At 35.6% G+C, this 20,313-nt stretch overlaps 2 protein-coding genes across 3 annotated transcripts in view; both read right to left on the bottom strand.

The window, feature by feature from the left end:
* Nucleotides 1-20,313, bottom strand: part of LOC108579107 (neurocalcin homolog) — a 231,638-nt gene that overhangs the window by 5,171 nt on the left and 206,154 nt on the right. The window contains exons 2-3 of the mRNA XM_017942551.1: nucleotides 2,376-2,587; nucleotides 262-380 (exon numbers count right to left, since the gene is read on the bottom strand). Coding sequence (XP_017798040.1) covers nucleotides 262-380; nucleotides 2,376-2,445 — 189 coding nt within the window. The 5' untranslated portion in view covers nucleotides 2,446-2,587. The remainder of the gene's footprint in view (nucleotides 1-261; nucleotides 381-2,375; nucleotides 2,588-20,313) is intronic.
* Nucleotides 17,805-20,313, bottom strand: part of LOC108579108 (neuronal calcium sensor 2) — a 208,082-nt gene continuing 205,573 nt past the window's right edge. For both annotated transcript variants that reach the window (XM_017942552.1, XM_017942553.1), the window contains one exon: nucleotides 17,805-18,290. In XM_017942552.1, coding sequence (XP_017798041.1) covers nucleotides 18,114-18,290 — 177 coding nt within the window. In that variant the 3' untranslated portion in view covers nucleotides 17,805-18,113. The remainder of the gene's footprint in view (nucleotides 18,291-20,313) is intronic.

Here is a 20,313-nt window from a genome sequence, read left to right as displayed (position 1 = left end):
GTCCTCCCACTACAACTCCAGCGACTGCCGTTGGTTTATGTTACACATTCTGCGTGTTCGTACCGCATGGTGGGGGAACCTTGGGAGGGGAAATTTGCTCGTGAGCAAGAAGTTAAGCGCCTCTGCTCTACAACATATCAAAAATTCAACAAAATTAGAGTTGAGGCCCACCCTTCCAAATAATCACCCTTTTTTTTCTTGTGATGATAAAGAAATATAATATTTTTGCAGTAATTTTTATAAACGATTAATTTAATGTACCTTGGAAGCGTCACCGTAAGGGAAGAAATTTCCGTATATCTTCTTGAACTCTTCTACGCTGAGATGTCCACTCGGACAGTCCTTCAAGAAGCCTTTGTACCATTCTTGAATTTCAGCATCTTTAAAGTGAAACATATTTTCTCATTGATACGCGATATTGTGCTAAACAGTATATTAGAACTTTTGTGGGATTGAAAACGAGGATTATTCAGTTTCTAAATTGATGGATGTTTCGATTTATAAATTAATATTAATACACATTTCATATTTATTAATATGAATTAAAGAGTAAATAGAATTATAGACGCATGTTCATGTAGATTTAATTTTCATGTAATCATAATACACTACCGGCCAAATGTTTGGAATCACTGTGCATTGCAAGCTGCGCAAAAATTCCCCAAAAAGTTAGTATTTATAACAATTTTTCAACGAATTTTTTATCACTCAAATCAATCGAAATAATCATAATACACTACCGGCCAAATGTTTGGAATCACTGTGCATTGCAAGCTGCGCAAAAATTCACCAAAAAGTTAGTATTTATAACAATTTTTCAACGAATTTCTTATCACTCAAATCAATCGAAATGAGGTGAAGTACTACTGATCTCCACAACATCAATTTCAAATCAATAAAGAATTAGTAGCAGATTCAATATTAATACAAATTGGCAGGCGGTTCCAAATTTTCGGCAGGTAGTGTATGTAGGGTAACTGTACCTAACATGGAACATCTGATTTTAAAAGCTTGCCAAACATAGAGACATGCTTTTTCTTAGCGAAGCTAACGTTAAAACACGACAAAATTAATAGACATTCGTATGTTAATAGTTAACTATGCAAAAGTTTAAGTGTCTTGAAGTCATGCTAAGAAATGTAAAAGAAGTCAAACGCGTCGAGTTGAAAAAATGGTACTTAATATGGAACATCTAGGAAATTTGTAAAGAAATCTGGAAAAACGTTATTTTACTATGAAAAATGAATATTTATACAAATAAAAACAAATAAATATTTTCCATTCTTTTGGTATTTTGTCCCAAGATTTTCTTTTAATTTTTGGTGCTACAACTTCCATCTATTATATAAACAATAATAATAACGATAGCATAAAAGTATGTAAGATATTGTAGCACAATAATATAATGTACTTACAATGGTAAAAATATAATATAATATTGTGTAATATTAATAAGGAACATGCAGCCAATATGGAAACTCGACGTGTTCCACATTACGTGTATACGTATTTAGACAGAAAAATAATAATTATACCAAGAAGAAGAAAAATTAAACGGTAAATTTTTTTTGAAGACTCAAAAACAAACAGTTTAATGATAAATCATGTAAAGGTAATACTTTTTTACCTTATCATCTCTAAAAAATTTCACTATTTAGCTCGTCTCTCAAAAACTTTTATACGCTTTCAAACAACAATCAATTTAACATTCAACGACAGACTTGTAACTAAATAGAAAATGTAAATACGATTGTCTTTTCTTTTTAATGAAATATTTTTCACTATTGACGACTGATTTTGTTACTTATTTGCCGAGATATTGCGGTGTTCCATATTAGGTACAGTTACCCTATGTGCCGGTGATTATGAAAGTGGCTTAAGTCATATATTTTTCGTTTCGAGATATTTAGAAATTTCCCATTGGGTGTATTAAAAGATATTTTTTTATTATGTAATCAAATCTTTCACAAAATACTTGCTCTTATAATATAAATCTTTTCTGTGAAAAGATCGATCAATTGTTTTAGATTTTTGACTTAGACCATTTTCATAATCACCAGTAGATGTATTATTATTTCATGTAGAATTAAGCTCATGTAAATGTTCATATTAAGTTAGTTTGAAGGGGACCTTAATGAAGTGTTTTCTATAGATAAACATTGTTTGCATCAATTTAATTCTCTTAAATGATTACATGCTTATATACGAAATAATATGTCGTATTCACTGAGACTACTGTATGTATTTGAAAAGAAGAAAGAAAAAAACATTTAACATATTATTTCGAAATTTTCTTAATTTTATCTTATACTTGTGTTCACAAGCTACGTAAGAAATTCATTAAATTAAAGTTCATCCAACGACTGCAAGTGTACCTGAGAATTCTGTGTTTTGTTTGAGATCCTCTAGTACTTCCGGTTTCAGCTTGCTGTTTTGTTTGCCCATGGCTATTTGATGTTCCTTTTTAGAATTTCAGCGACGAGTCTCAGAATTCAATTAGTAGATTATCAAGCTCTAACTAGCCTACTATTCTACTGGTGCCGTTTAGAATAGCACTTCGTGGCTGGTAGTTTTCCACCAGACACGCCTGCAAAGGAAAAAAAGTGAATAAATGTTTGAAAATTTATTTCCTTAAAGATTCTTCGAATAAAACAATTTCAGTGGAAACCGGGATTTTCGCGGTTTTCTTCTTTGAAAAGGAGAAAACAGAGACAAATAAATGTGCGCGTGCACATGAAGAAGAGAGAAGAGAAGAGAAGAGACGAAAGAAGAGAAGAGAAGAGCAGACAAGAGAAGGGAAGACAAGAGAAGAGCAGACAAGAGAAGGGAAGACAAGAGAAGAGCAGAGAAGAGAGAAGGGAAGAGAAAAGAAGAAAATAGAGAAGAGAAGAGAGAAGGGAAGAGAAGAGAATAGAGAAGAGAAGGGAAGAGAAGAGAGAAGAGGTGAGAAGAGAAAAGAAGAAAAAAGGGAGAAGAGATGAGAAAAGAAGAAAAAAGAGAAGAGATAAGAAGAAAAGAGAGGAGAGAAGAGAAGAAAAGAGAGAAGAGAAAAGAAGAAAAGAGAGGAGAGAAGAGAAGAAAAGAGAGAAGAGAAGAAAAGAAAAGAGAGAAGAGAAGAGAAGAAAAGAGAGAAGAGAAGAGAAGAGAGGCGAGAGAAGAGAAGAGAGGCGAGAGAAGAGAGACGAGAGAGATAGAGAGAAATTTATCGTGTAAATACTTAATAGATGTAGTAAAGTAGTAAAACGGTGCACTTTAAACCACTTTAAAAGTGAATACTAATATATTTTATGATTGCAAATCGTTATACTTGATCATAGCTGTTCTTCACTTTAATGCATTGAAATAATCTTACTGATTTCCTTTATCAAAGCAAAATCGTTATGTCTACGGTATATGTTCTTTATAGAGGCAATCGCAGAACGTAAACACCGAATATTTTCTTACCGTAAATACAACATTTATACGTATACAATCATACACACTCACAAAACTGTAACAGAAACGAACAAAAGGTTAACATGGTTTAGGTAATGGCAAAAAAAAGTAGAGAAAAAGAAAAGGATAAACGTAGTAGTATAAAGAGAGAAGAGAAATGTTGATGAGACTGTAACAATGATAATAATGATTACAACAATAGTGATAATACATTTAGAGCATACTGTGGTTTATTATTATAATAATATTATTTGTAACGATCATTAATGCGAAAGTTCCTTCTTATTTGTTTTTTCTTTGTTCTGCCGTGCATACTTTTACGAACAAAATCTAAGTTTAACTGCTTAAACGGAATTAATAAGTACCGTGCTAACGTAATACGTAAGTACACATTAATTCTTATTAAACCATGCACACGTAAGTACTACAAGATAGAATTCGGAGCGTAGATCATTTTTTTTTCTTTTTTTTTTTTTTTTTTGTGAAAAGAATTTCATAGAATTATGTCCGAGTCTTTTCGATTTGTTTTGTTATCGTTTTCTATGCGTAAGAATATTTTATATCGTAACTTTAAATACGTAGTAATATATGAAGGAGTCTAAAAAAAAAAAAAAAAAAAAAATGGATTTTATTCGGTTTATGTTTAAAGAAAACTTCGTTTTTAATGGAATAATAATAAATTAATCATAGATACTTTTGCAGTCCTAAAATTACAAGAGTTGCTACGTTACTAGTTAAAATGTCTTGTATTGCAGAAATCACCTGATAAGAGTTTGCAACGTGTTCATATCAGGAATGCTGTAGTCCGTTAAATGTAAATTAATATTAATTTTTTTTTCTTCTTTCTTTAATAAATTCTATTTCCTTCGTAAGGTCTAAAACTTAACTTCGCCTTTTGTAAAGCGTGGAAATGGCCGACAATTAGCAATTATTAATTGCACGCGAATAGTGACGTACGGTATCGAGAGCTTCGGAACGTTAAGCTGCGTCTAAACTACATATACAGTGTTGTAAAACAAATTTCTTTGTAACCCTGTTGCACAACATGTTTTTGTAACTTGTTACAAGATTGTATCTTTTGGTATTGCAGTAAGAAGAAGTCTGTAACAAATTTGTATATCTTCGTTTTCTCAGCTATCGCTAAAACTGTTCGATCGACATTCGAATTTGTTTTTCTATGTCACTTAAATCCACCTCCGTATCGAGATCTATTTTAGCCCCACGCATCATGCTTCTTAATTCTGTCTTTGAAGTTCATTAACTTTCTTCTTTCTTTCGTCACTTCCATTTTATAATTATAAGAAACGATATCAACTGGTAACATGTCACATAACAATGTTTCATAACTATCTTTGATCTTTACTGACATTCGATGGGTAACACATAACTGGCTGTATAACAAGTAATTTAAGTACTTTGACGCGCGTGGCAGACGATAGACGTTCAATTCGGCGTTTTTTTAATTTTTAAATAATTTAAATTTCTTAAAAATTAAAAAATAAAAATCATTTTGAAAATTAAGGTGGAAGCACGCATAGGAGAAAAATTGAGGATTAAATTCGCGCTAATGGTACAGTGTCAGTAAATATTCAGAACTCCTATAGGCGCCAAGGTCACAGGCGAGGAGACATTCAAAACGCCTATAGGCGCCAAGGTCACAGTGCGAGCACATTTTCAAAGTGCCTGTAAGCGTCAACGGTAGTGAGACACGCGTGGCAGTACAGATGTTCAATCGCGGTGGCAAAATCGTCCGTTTCAGCGTTTTGAAGTTTTTCAAAAATTTAAAAATAAAAATTTTTCAATTTACCGTTTCAAGAATTAAGACAGAGACAGGCGAAGGACAACATTTCAGGATTAAATTCGCGCTAATGGTTTCAACGCGAGCAAATATTCAAAATGCCTATAGGCGGCAAGGTCACGGTGTGAGTAAATATTTAGAACGCCTATAGGCGCCAAGGTCACGGTGTGAGTAAATATTTAGAACGCCTATAGGCGCCAAGGGCACGGTGACGCGCACATTTTCCAAGTGCCTACAGGCGGTTAACAGCGGTGAAAGTGTTAACACAATGTTACGTAACATTTTTCTCTCCCTTTTCCCAACAAGTTCTATAACTTCGTTATTCAACGCGTTATGTTACATAGTATAGACGCAGCTTTGGAACGTTGCGCGCCTGATAATGCGCTATAAAGCTCGTACCGCCGACAGACCGCAATAATTGTGAACTAACGTATCAATGGCATTGGGTGACACTCTCAAGACGCGTTTTCCGTATGCATGTTATCTGCGTTTACTTTTACGTCTGGCTCGCTGTTTGGTGCTGCACCTTGTAACACAGTAAAGGAATGAACGCGGTACATATACATGTAAGTGTACGTGTCATGAAGTACGCATGTATATTAACATAAATTTAATTAATCGATATGCTCACTCGAGTCGGAAATTATTCATAATTGTAAGAATATCACGGATAAACGTAACGTTACAATGCTTGCTTTACATCTCGTTGCGCAAATGACTCGGTGAAATTTCAAACACGCACGTTTTACAAGTGAGCTATCGATTTAACAATAGACACGATTAATCGTTGGATCATGAATACACACTTTCGTCCTTTGAAATCGAACATTTACCGATCCTTTAACGCGCAGGCTCGTTTAATTTTCAATCACGAACAGGAGTTAGTTCTTTTTCGGTTGTAATATCATCATTCAATTCTACGAATGTAACGTGGAATTTGAACTCTTCGGAAAGTTTAAGGCTCTTACGATCCAAGGATTAAGCAAAGATGGTGACAGGTTGTAAAGGTGTGCAAGAGGTGACAACGAACATGATTTATAGAGCAGAGTTTTCAATTTGCAACAAGATGTTAGACGATTTAAGTTTTGTCTCTTCTTTAGATTTGTATAACCGATCGACTAACTGTTTCTAAATAATATAGAAATTGAATCGGTACGCGCAAATTCAGGCGCTTGTTACAAATCATCTCTTTTACAAATTTGGCTACGTTAAATGTTCAATCATGACCGTGAAAGTTCGTTTAAACAAACACAAACGCGACGAAATGAAATCAGTACTCGAACCATTTGACAAGACATTACAAAAATATTACAAATTTTATTTTGTACAATTTCCGGTGTATTTGAACTTCCTTTAAAATCGCGAGATTGACTGCGTTCAATTATACCGTCATTTTTACGTACGTCTAGAAATAATCTGTGTATTTCGTATTACTTTCTCTGCGAATCACAAAACGTATACCGAATTATGTAAATTTAATAACTGCAATAGAATGTATGATAGAAAAAATTCGTTCTATTTAAACGGTCGGTTGTTACGCAGAAAGTGTAAAAGAAAGATACTCGTAACGTCTTTTCTTCATTTTTAAGTTTACTTCGCTGTCCTCTCTTCGAAAGCTTGAAGATATTTCGATCACCGATAGAACCAAGTGAATTTAACGAATTCTTGGAAATGTGTATAAAGTACTCTTTGAAAATCGAACACGTTTGTAATCTATGCAACAAATTTCCACCGAAATGACGCAGATTCGTTTGTCTTCATCCATCATAGAATACAACATTTGTGCAATATCGCGGTGTACGTTATTAGAATTACACATGTATTTGAATATTAATCGACTAAAGCTGTGAACACCTTAGTAAATATCTACCTGTCACCTCCTCTCACACGTTGTATGCTATTTAATCAGCTAATAAATGCATATACAATGTTTTTTAATTACACGTTTCTTAAGAGACACAGATAGAGAGACAGAGAGACAGAGAGAGAGAGAGTGTGAGATAGAGAGAGAGAGATAGAGTTTGTATAGGTTTGTAAAGTATAAAAAGATTTATAGTAATTCGTGGTGCAAATGTGCATTCGCAAAGAAACACCTGAGAAATTTCACTGTTCCATTTGAAATCGTTCGAGCTATAAAATAAAATGGTGGCCTTAAAACGTATAATTATAATATTTCAAATGAATTTCCTTACTTAATAATATTTATATTACACGGTTACGAGCAGTACTTGGTTTCACTTCTCGTTCAACTATTCCTTTCTGTTATATACATTTCATAAATTTCTTCTCGGAAACGATATTTGTACTCTTGTACTTGAAGTAACGAAGAAAAGAGAATGATCGAAGGTTCATACCTGTAGGCTCACATTTCACGAAATTATCACGCGACAACAGCTTCAGTACAACATACTGAATTATTTCATAAAATACGAGCGGTGAAGATAATTTTTTTTTTTTTTCACAAAAAATATTGTCAAATTAACGTGACAACTTCAGTACCCCTGTTTTGCGTATTAATTGCATTGATAACAGTGAAGATAATATTACGAAAATGACGAAGTACCGTCGAAAACATCTTCATTGCGATTCATAATCGTGAAATGTGTCGCCAACGTTCGAACAAGTTCAACGTTCAAGGATAATCAGAGAGAACATATTCAATTGACCGAATTTAATTTACGCAACAATTCTTCGTTCTATAATTTTCGTGGAAACATACGGGAATTTATTTGTACAATATTATAAACATAAGCTTTTACATGCTTTCCTTTTAATGCAAGGTTCTGTATTCATTGATCAGTATGAAAACGGAAGCAACAGAAGCAGTACACTATACGCGCCGGTGATTATAAGTATGGTCGAAAATCAGGAACGATCGAATTCGTCGCTTATTTCGCGTTACGTCGATCTTTTCACAGAAAAGATTTATACCGTAAGAGCAAGTGTTTTGTGAAATGTTTGATTAAATAATGAAAAAATATTTTTCAATACACCCAATGGGAAACTTCCAAATATGTATCTGGAAACGAAAAATACACGATTTAGGCCACTTTCGTAATCACCGACACATATCACCGGTATCAGCACCATAGTAGAAGGAACAGGAAGAAAGAGAGAAGTGGAGAGGGAGAGAATTTTAAATGTGAAACATTTTTTTTCTTTTTTTTTTAAATTATATACATTACTATGACTCGTTAATCTTAGATTTCTGTTAAGTATTATAAGGCTACAACACTTGTTTAAATACGATGACGACTAGTGGTCCTAGATATTCTATTTTTAAAATTTTTAAATAGTTCAAAGTGTCGAAACGACGTCGAAGTATGTATTTAAAGAACCAAAGGTAATGATCGGCAGTACACTCTGTCATCCATTCTGTGAGTAAATTATTTGATGCAAATGTGTATCGTTCGTTGCATATCATACTGTCGACGATTATCATGACGAACCGTGAATTCAATTTATTATCTTAACCTGGTATCTCTATTCGAAATTGCACGTTTCTACGATTGTAAACAGGGCCGTATTTACCCATAAGGCGCATCAGGCGCAAGCTGGGGCCTCGCTCTCTGTGGGGTCACATTTGAAAACTGCTCCTCGCAAATAATAATATCAAAAAATAGCCTAGTTACAGTTGCAGAATGAAATACTTATTTGTAAATATTAAATTCGTAATATGAAAACAAGAGGCCGGTGAAAGCGGAAACGCGAAATTCACGAGGGCCTGTTACTCATCGAGTAAATTCTGAACTGATTTATTTTTACTAAAATACAATTTTACTTGGTTAAAATTATTATCATGGAAATGTCGACTTTTATTTTCGAATGAACTTAAAAAGACAAGGGGGAAGGGAATTTGAACAACTGAGATAGATTCGTTCTTTTTTGAGGCCCAAAGTAATGACGTTGCGCCTAGGGCAGAGGCGCTTCACTTCTTGCTCACGAGCAAATTTCCCCGCCCAAGGTTCCCCCACTATGCGGTACGAACACGCAGAATGTGTAACATAAACCAATGGCAGTCGCTGGAGTTGTGGTGGGAGGACTCCTCGCGTCCTCCTCCCGCCACGCCCCAACTCGAGCGAGACTATCCCAGTCGCATGGTGGGGGAACCTCGGGAGGGGAAATTTGCTCGTGAGCAAGAAGTTAAGCGCCTCTGGCCTAGGGCCTCGGAAAGTATAAACGCGGCCCTGATTGCAGGGGTTAAATTGAACGATTCACGTTTATCAGTACGTTTTCAAATGAAACGTACAAGCAAAGTAAGTGAAATATAGTAATACAACTTACAATAGAGATATATCGAATCTTCACTGGTGTCTAGAAATATTTTTTTCACGATTATCATGTGCAACCTGAAATTCTTACATTACAATTTAACGTCGAATATCTTTACTTAAAAATAAAAATAAAAAACTCTGTAAACTCTTAACCTAAGCAATCAAATTAATACATTTTTTTTCTTTCTTCAAAGCATTGTGAGTATAAGAGCGACGAATCACAGTCTAATAATTATGTATACGATGTCGTTTGAAATGTGTTAAATGACAATGCCGAAGCTTGATTTATGTATCGATACTTCTGTGTGTGTACATATCAAATACTGTTGGCCAGCGATATTTTGCTAAATTATCGTTACACTGATTGGTGTATTCTTTAGCGAAATTGTTGCTAAGGAAAAAAATGAAATACAGGATTGTGTTTGTTGGTCATTTAAATAGGAAATATGATAACTACTTGGAAGCAATTTTTCTTTTGGGAATTTCATTTTTCCTGTTTGACAAATTTTAGTAGGTACCGTGAAATATTTGACGTAACACTAAAACGAAACATGATTATTTAAATAAAACAATTTTAGATATCATTCCTCAGATTGCAATTCGACGAGGATCGTAATTAAATTTGTGACTAAATTCTTCGAAATACTGTGTTTCACGATTAAAAACTACGAGACAGGTTTTATTTGCGTCTGATAAAGCATTTACCAAGAAAATTTTTTCAAATAATCAGATAAGCTTTGCTGAAAGTAACGCGACAGACTCGAGTTATTCGTGATCGAGTTTAAGAGCATATTACGAATTCTCTAATACGCGATAAAAGTGTCCAGAAAAAGCAAACCTTTCGATTTTTAACACGTTTCGAATATTAAGAGGAATTTCGAGAATTTAAAATAAACAATACCCAAGTTACACCGAAGGGGGAGAAACTCCAGAAGAACAGTTTGAATCGTCAAATCATGATGTTCCGTGATTCGACTTGAAATTCTCGTTTGAAGCCCTTCTAACAGAGCTCAAGGAGTAGAGCACAAAGTGGCACAACGAACAAACGAGTTCGACTTTCATCTGCTTCACGTATTATATTTACGAGAGTTTACAACTTCGATGGATAATTTATCGAAAATATTGTAGAAAGAATGAAAGTGACGGTGAGAAAAATGGGGGAAGAGAAGTGTGCATTTTAACAAGTTGGTGGATGTGTGTGTCGGGAGGATAGAATGGAAGGCGTAGAAAAATATAAAATAGCATAGATTTCTGGAATAGCGTAGGTATTCAATTTTCTCATTTGCATTTTAATTTCTTTCTTGTTTGACGTAGCTTTCTCTCTTTTTTTTTTTTCGTTTTTTTTTTATAAGATATTTAGTTTAAATTGACTATACCTTCGAATTCACAGTTGATTTCGTAAAATACTCCTCTACGTCGGGGTGTGTATAAATAGCGGGGGTGAACCCATTCAAGTGACCAGACGTTTTTATCCACTGTACTGATATTTTTGCATTAATTCTGCATATTACGCGAGTTCAATTGGAATTATCGTTTTTTTTCTTTCTTTTTCAACTATTTCGACACATATTATGAAATTAATGCGATCGTTGTGACATGCGAATACTAATATTGAATTTCTGCAATGTAAACTTCACTCGATGCGGTACATATTGGAAATAAAATATAAGTATCAAATGTAACATTGTTTTTTATTACTTAGTAAAGCTATCGTTTTCAGAACTGAATACATCAAAATTGTAATGCAGTTCTACCCATTGCATTGGATGACAAAATTCAAATAATTCCAATGAAAACTTTTGTATATCAATTTATAAGATGTTGTACTTGTACATAAAGTCCCTTATATGACACTCTGTTTCAATGTACAGGGTGGGCCGTGTAAAACAGGTCAACGAATTATCTTCTCTGGCGGTACGAGAACATTTTTATACGTGACTGAGATGGTTTCAAAGGGTGAACAAGATGGAAGAGAGCGATCTTTTTGACGGAAGGAATGACAAAACAACGAAAGAAACTTTCACGTTGCATTTGAAATTTTTACAGTCCACGGTCATTTAAAGATCATATTATTACACGTATGTAAATGTACAACACACAGTTGAAAAAAATATACGCATTCATGTAAAAAGAAAAGCAGCCATTTAAAAAAGGAAACCATTTAAATTAAGTGTAAAAATTTTCTCGTACCACCACAGCTAGAGAAGACAATCAGGTGGCCTGTTTTACACTGGACCACCCTGTGCATACACACGCATATATATACACAGGGTGTCCTATTTTTTTCCCGATCAAACTTCGTCAGTATGTTCTATGTGTGTAAGCAAGAAAATAATGTTACATAAACACAGGTCGTTTGAGTCTTCGTTAAAAAGTTAGAGCGATAATACGAAACACGAGGGGAATGGTAACGAACTTGCGGTTACTATGATTCAAGGTAAGAATGGCATTGACAAAAGTTACATTCAACACGTTCAACGATCTCAGATCGTGAACACAGTTCGCACATCGCCGATCTCTATTCCCATTTTGTAACATAACCTCACATTCATTACCATTTCTTTCGTATTACGTGCTACGGTTATAACTTTTTAACAAAGCGTCGAACAGCCAATGTTTATACAACACTTTATTCTCTTTTATGCTCACAGAACGCACCGACAAAGTTTGATCCGAAAAAAACTGGGACACCCTGTATATACATATGCATCTGTGCATTTTTGTGTGTGTGGCGTCTGTATGTGTGCATATATCAGATAGGGTATTCGTATTCCATTTTACATCCGTTTCGTTATCAGGGAAAACCATAACCAGATAATTCTACGAAGAGAACGGATTACTTGCGGAATTGAATGGTATTCGTTAACGTTCTTGCCGCCTCAGGAATATAATTGATCTTGAATTTCTCGACATTGTAAGATTCAAACGTGGAAACCGAGAGAGGTAAAGACGTTTTCTTTTTGTAATATATAATGCACTTCGGGTTTGTTCTTAAGCTTTATAAAATTTCCTCGTCTATGTTCATTGACTCTTTCAATAAAGAAACTTGTTATTTCGATTGTCAATGCTGCACTTTCGATTTGAGAAGAATTGTGATGTTTTGTTTCGTATGATCCACCATCGGTTCTTGTTCGGCAATAAAAGCGAGAAAAAGAAAAGAAAGATATTCGGAATGTAGGCATAGAACGTGGAAAGTGCCGGCGCGATGTATGCTTTATGCATGCACTCGGGGCAATATACACCTGCGAATCAAACGGTAGCACGAAAAGATACTTTTTTTTTTATTTCTTTGTGCGATCTTCTCTTTTTGACATTTTACAAAATTAGCTACGCGTGGCCTACCGACCTGTACAAACGAAAACGAAACAGAGCACCTAGGACATCACGTTTTTCGATTTCTCTTTATCGTTTCAATATCTTACTAAGGAAATGCTTTAAAAAAAAAAAAAAACGAAAAATCAATATCGTGTCTATTCTTAAATGTGTAAATATCAGCGGTTTCACTAAACTGTAACAAATGGATATAGATCATTGTTCTTTTATCATATTCAGTTAGTATATACATTTTTTCGTATAATTATATTTAAATAGATCGTGTGTGAGTGTGTGCGCGCACGCGCTTCCGCGTTGCCATTGCGGTGCGTGCGTGTACGCATGTATGTATGTATGTGTACGTACGCATATATTCGAGTATCGTACCATCGTACCTTTTCTCTTTTAAAATTGACTGAAAATGTATGTATGTATGATCGAAATACGTACGAAATGTGAAAACGCGAAGCGATATTCGTCACATTGTTTTTTTCTTTTTTTTTTAGGAAGAGGCAATGATATGTACTTACAATTAGCCTAATACACAGTGACGAACAAACGTGTGAGCACGGGACTCCAGTCTCATAAAGAAGCAACGATGCTACGAATTCGTCGAATGCTTAATAGGGGGTTGAGTAATTGAAAAGGATAAGGTGAATATAGAATACAACGTGTAACAATTTATTTTCACTCGTGTGTTAATAACGTACGGAGTACTTTGGGAGAATAGATAAGCGACGTAAGATTTGTTGAGCCAGATGAAACAGCGAATAAGCAGTAAGAATGTTCACCAAGTGAACTGAGTTTTAGAATGAACGAAATCTGTAAAAAGTTTTAAAACAGAAGTTAAAATATGAACATCTCACAAGAAGATAGAAAAAAAAGTTGCTATTTTTCTATGCGAGTTATTGCTATTGAACACTGCAGACAACTATGAAGTCAGTTTGCACAGTAATCGTCGAAGTGAGAAAAAATGACGGGTGATGGTTATGAATATCTTAAAAAAATAACAGGTAGCAACTTATTTCTGATCTAGAAGCGCAGAGAATTACGCGAATCAATCAGAATATCCGGAATCGTTGAAAACTCGGGATGAAAGTCAATAAGTGGATTACCCATCGATGTTTAAAGAAAACTGATTTAAAAACGAATGGAAAGAAACAGAAATCAGCTTTTCTTTTAATAAAGATATCACTACATACTAAAAAATGGACTACAGCAGTTGGAACAGGTTTATATTGTGCGATGAGACAGAGATACATCGATATAAAACAGACGGATGGTTTGGTACAGAAAGTCACCTAATAAAAGAATCCTTTATTAGGTATTGAATGAGCAATGTATTTCGGTAATGGCACAAAAACGAAACTGGGTTTACCAGTTAGAAATTTTCATTTAACGAACCGTTAAAACATTCAGATATCAATCTAACTGAAAATCAGTGTTTCCACTGAATCACTAGTTCCACTTGTTCCAAAAGAAGTCGAGCGAGATACGAAAACTCGTCGTCGGGTATCTATAAATTGTCGAGTGAAAATGGAAAATTAACATCCAGATAATAAATTGGACTACTTTCAAGACAAAGTATTCATTTCAGATATTAATTTTGATAAATATTATTCAAATGCAAAGTTGCAAATATTGTATCGTGTGTTTATTTTTCTGAATTAAATACTCCATAGAGCAGGACCGATCTCCAAGTTGCTCTACGCGGAGTGGTCAGACAAACGCGAGCACGGTGCGATATTCGAGCAGTAAGCCACGCCCGCTCGAGCACTAGGCCGCGCCCACTCGGGCCGTAAGCCACGCCCACTCGAGCACTAGGCCGCGCCCACTCGGGCAACGATTCTGTGGTGGGGGCACTGCATGAATGTAGTAGTGAACGACTGGCCTGAAAAAGCATGGTGATCGTACACGCTGAAAAAGGTCACCGATGATACGAAACGCCTCACGAACGTACCAACACATACCTACACTCCGACCCTGTCGTTGTTCCCCCACTCTATTTACGATTGTGGCGTCATTTGCCCCGGCCGCTGCTCCCGGCTCTGCTCGGGGCAAAAAAGAGCGCTCTGTTGCCCCCTAAACGGCTGCCTGAACAGTGTAGAGTGTAAAGTGAAGTTAAACTGTTACATTTTGTATTCCATATTCGTTTTGTCATTCGAATTACTTAATCCCTACAAACCAGTCGAAAAATTTGTAATATTATTGTTTCTTTACGAGATGAACGCAATGTTGGAACTTTTACACATCACTGTATGCAACTATTACGCATAAACGCGAACGATTTTTCTTCACTTCGGTTGCATAAATTGCACGCCAGTACATAGATACCTACTTCCTGTATACGAACCTTCCGAGCAAGATTTTTAATGGAACATGGCATTCTACCTTGTGATTTGTAAACTCGTAGAATTCCGAATACTTTTTTTATCGACGACCCTCCGTCAAGAAAACACATTGTTTCTCTAATACATCGATCTAAATAATAAATGCGCAATCGATCGTATCTTTTGCAAGGTGTCATGATTGGACAGACAGTTAACAGATGAAACAGAACGTTGTTGTGTATAAAAAAGAGCACACACGTTAGATTGGAAATTAAGGCGATAAAAAAAGAAAAGAAATTGGACGATAATAAAATGCCGTAGAAAAGATTAGAAATTTGTTTGGATTGCGTTTGGCTTTCGTGTCTTCGTAGTGGTACACATGGAAAGTTAATTCAACAGTTTTGAAAAGGTTACGAAGTAATATAAAAAGTGTTTACTGAGAACTTTGGAAAAACAAAAAAGTTACATGGTCTACCATTCTCGAACGGCAGTTCTTTTATATACAATTATTGTTCTACCCACGTTTATATTTTTGATTTTCCAACAAGCTACGTTAAGCGTAAAATAGAGGTCACTATGAAACCGAAGAAACATGTAGGTGCGTAAAAGGTCATATCATAGAGAAACGGAATTATCAAGTGCGGTTTCTAGGAGTACAGAGAATAGCAGAAAGTTGCATGCGCGCTGTTAAACAACTGAGATAGAAATCTCGAAGCAGATTATTTCGCTTCCAATATTTCCCTACTACTAAGAGAGGTTTACGAGTTATAAACTCTATGGTTTTTAATGTGTTTTTTTCCTCACACCCTAATTTGTATACTGTTACATGTACGCACCGATCTTAAATTATTCCAAGTGAATTTTCAAAGATCAACACTGTTGCGCCATTGTTTCTCTTTTTCTTTCGACTAAACGACAAGTTCTCATTTTAGTCCTGGTTAACGTATCGACTTTAATCTTCCAATATATTTCCCTATTTCCGGGCAAATACAACGTTTGTCCGTCCTTCGAAAAGCGTTGTGCCTGATGCATAATGCGGAACAACATTAAATGTTTTCCGCAGATATAGTACGTAAGTGATGTATATCACGTAACATACCGGGTGTCTCGTGTGTCATATCCGCGATCATATTCTTATCACTTTCAACGGCGGAAAGCTAAGTGCGGGAAGAAAAGTTGTTCGATTCAATAGATCGAACTGAAGATCTCGTTTTCACATTTTCTTCAACCGTAACAATATTCAACGTCGAACACCTTTCAAATGTGTCAAAACCGATCGAGTTCTCTGTTTCCTTTTAACCATCACAATATTTCCTCATTCAAAGTCATTCTAGTAAGATCAACAGATGATACATACCTGAATTCGATTCTTCGTCAGCTGCAACAATAACGACAAGAAAAATACAACATTGCTCCAAAAACAAAAAAAAATGTCAATTACATACCTTGGAGAACTGGAAAAGAGAATCACCTTGGGTACTCAAATCGTCGGTCACACCTATATTCGTTCTATCGAACGGAACAACATATTTCCGGCATGTTTCTCGCCGAAATTAACGGAGACACGTAGGTCAGACAAGGCAAACGAAACACCCTGTACATTGTATTTACTCGCTACGGTAAGTGTAACGTGAAGAAAATCATACGGTTAGCGTCTGTGAGAATTTGTAAATGGTGTAATCTTGCATTTCCGGCGGAATGAATGGGGAAAAGAATGAACTAAGCGTACAACAGTATGTAAGTAGACAGGCATAAGACACAACGATGAAAGCTTCTATAATATAGATAGAGACGTATTTGAATGGAAAAGTTGATCGGTTAACTATTTACTTGTACTTCATATTTTTGTATAATATGACATACCTTTTTGCGGATCATGTACCGTGTGAAGTATATCGTGCAATATAAAACTGCATTCCTCGATCGAAAATTTGTCCTACCTATTCGACAGTACCCTCTTGCGATTCGTTGTGTTACCATCACTCACAAAACGTCCTAGCACTTCGTCGTCGTTGTTCAAAATTCGAAGAGAGAGAGAGAGAGAGAGAGAGAGAGAGAGAGAGAGAGAGAGCGACTGTCTGACCGTCTGATTTTGAAACGTTGGGAAAATCCTGTCGAATTACGTCTAGTAATAGTAGTAGTAGTAGCAGTAGTTAAATGTTCACCTTAAACGTCAATTTTAAGGTACTTTGTCGCGGAAGCATCAGTTAAATGTTTCGATGTAATCTCATCGAGATTCGGTAATATCCTATAATATGAAGCTCCAGCACTACAAAAGTTAAAATGATCATAGCCGCAAAACTGTCGCTTCCTGATGTCGTCCTCTTCAGTGTCTAAAACCGTTTTGTCGAGAATTTCGGTTGTTTTCTTTTTTTTAAATTTCGTTTTTAAGTACTTTTCGTTTTTTCGATATTTAACGTTGGACAATTTTCCAAGCGTTCGACGCACGAGAGTCTCGTCGTTCTTTTTATAGGTCGTAATTCTAGGTCAAAAGGATAGATTCTTCATGCATTCACAGAGCTTAAATGCAATTGTTTAAAAACTAATCCCTCCGACGAATCCATTTGGAAATTACACGGTTCGGTGACCCCGATTCGGAATTGAAGGAACAGAAAGAGAATGATTTCTTTTTTTTTTTTTGTCAGAGTTGTCGTTCTTGCCGACTGCATCTGGGAATCGAAGGCGTTCAGTCGGTTTCTCACATAAAACCATTGCAATGATTGTATTGTATCATGTTGACTTGTTCGTGTGCGTGTACGTGTGTGTGTGCGTGCACAAGTAGTGCGCGGGCATGTATACATGTGTGCGTGTGTAACATTGCATCAATAATGGTTCGTATGAAAGACATAGACGTATTTTTGATGTTGTCTTCGTCGATATTGCTCGGTCGGTTGATATTTTACGAATGTCTTTCGAAAATAGTGTTGTATTATCGATGACTGATCCCAAAACCGGGAACGTGAATTAAGGGGCCAACATTTTTGAGAGCTCCTCATCCTGAAGGCAACCTTTCAAAAATTCCTCTTCGGTAAGCTGACCGTCGTTATTCTCATCCATTCTTGCAAAAATGTTCTTTGCTCTCTCTTCTGCACTATCTGCCGGTCTGTTACTCGAACATGCTCCGAGCATGTCGTATATTGCCTGTAAACAGAGAACATGGTCCATTTCATCAAATTCGTTAAATACTTCTACGGCGAATGTCGATGGTACAATTTGCTGCTCTTTCAACGTAAATGATACTTTGCCGAGATCCTGAAAATAAGAATGTAGAAGTCTCTTGCCGATTAGGTAGGTGATAATATACTTTATAGGGTTTACACCGCTCTGAGGTGTTTAAAAGTAGGTAAAAGTCTGGGAATTTGTTTCACAGGTAACTGTGAAATGAGAAGTTTCAATTTTCTTTTCAGAGGATGTAAACGTAACTTTCAGCTTTTTTCTGGAAGTTTTAAAAAGTAACAATGTTTTACAGAATTGGCGTAAGTTCGGAAAGTTCTGACGGATTTCATCGTCTGAATTGGATAACTCTGACAAAAGTTAACGTATTTATGCAAAATAAGAATCGTCACAATCGATACACATTTGTCGAAGTTTCGCTAATTTATTTATACCATCTGTAAAAAAACTGCAAGGTCTGGAATCAACGAAGTCCACGAAGGCATGTTTCACACTGCGTTCATTTCGAACTGTTTTCTCCTTGATAAAATGATTAAAATGTTTGAACAGATGGTAATTTGTTGGGGAAAGGTCCGGAGAATAGCGTGGATGTTGTGGAGTCTCATATCTCAGGTCGTTGAACTTTTGCACTGTAATTAATGATACGTGCAGTTGGACGTTATCATTCAAAAGAATCAGACCCTTTTTGTTAATTGCAGGACCCTAGTTTATTACAATACTCTTTCGTCGTAATCATTTCTCCCTTTTTTAATAAATTATGCTGAATAATTCTGCCAATAGACCACTAAACAGGTAGTATTGTCTTTTCCGGATGTGCTTTAGGGTTTGGAAAGTGTCTAGGTGGTTTGTTAAGAACCAATCATTGCCCAGATATTTTCTGACTATCATAAAGTACTCAATTTTCATCCCAGGTAATAATTCTGTCAAGAAAAAGGTATTTGATGTTCCACAGTATATGGAAACTGAAAATTGAGGCACGAAAGCATTCGCTAATTATCGGACAGCTCGCGTGGAACCCATTTATCCATTTTCTTCGCCTTGCCTATGTTTAGTGGATGGCATGATTAAATTAGCGAAACGTTGGCAAAGGTGTATCAATTGTAATGGTTCTCTTTTTCAATAAATACGTTAACTATCGGCGGAGTTGTGATTATTTAAGTTCAAACGACGAAATCTAACAGATGTTTCCGGACGACCTAATACAGTAATTGTACAGGCATGAATTTTATTCTGAAACATAAAGTCAAACAGTGTTAAGGGTAACGGTTCCTTTTCTGATTTGGTTCCAGGCAGGTATTACAATGGTCTGACACTATACCGGCATTGTTCTACTAAATAGAATCTACTTTATGTAATGTCTTTCATTGTCTGTATAGTCTAGGGTGCCAGTGATCGATTTCCGGCTGCTCACGGGGGTGAATCGAATGGACGTGAAAACTGATGTGTTCCGTAAATTGCTTTAAGATATTGTACGAGAGGTAGGTAAGAATTATGAACGGTACTGTTTTAAAACTTCGATATTATTATTTCTGTGTGTAGTTTTTGCTGGTTAATCGGTGGAGGGTTCTAAGAATTCGATTGGTAACTTTATTTGAGAGAAGAGAACACACATTGAAAGGTTTCAATTATATTGTAAGTATATTTCATTCCGAATGGGATGAAATTTCTACTTAGTACAAAACTTATTTTAATAAGGAACACGGTTAATGCATATATTTTCCATACAGATGCTTTTGTACAAGCTGCATTATCCATAGATGAATAAGTTGAAAATGTGGCTTAGCACTTTTTCATTTGAACACAAGTGTTCAAGTAAATGCTTGTGGCAATGTTCTGCGTACAAACTACTGCGTACAACAATGTTTTGCATGTCGTACAGCGAAAATACGTGCGGTTCAAAATGAACGCGTTTCACAAAGTTGCAAACGCGAACCTCTCATTGCAACTTTGTTGTCGGGGACCGCTCCCGAAAATTGCACATTGTTGCAAA

Source organism: Habropoda laboriosa, unplaced genomic scaffold, assembly GCF_001263275.1.
Source record: "Habropoda laboriosa isolate 0110345459 unplaced genomic scaffold, ASM126327v1 scaffold42, whole genome shotgun sequence".
In the NCBI taxonomy this organism is placed as follows: Eukaryota; Metazoa; Arthropoda; class Insecta; order Hymenoptera; family Apidae; genus Habropoda; species Habropoda laboriosa.
This window is presented reverse-complemented; position numbering and strand designations above follow the sequence as displayed.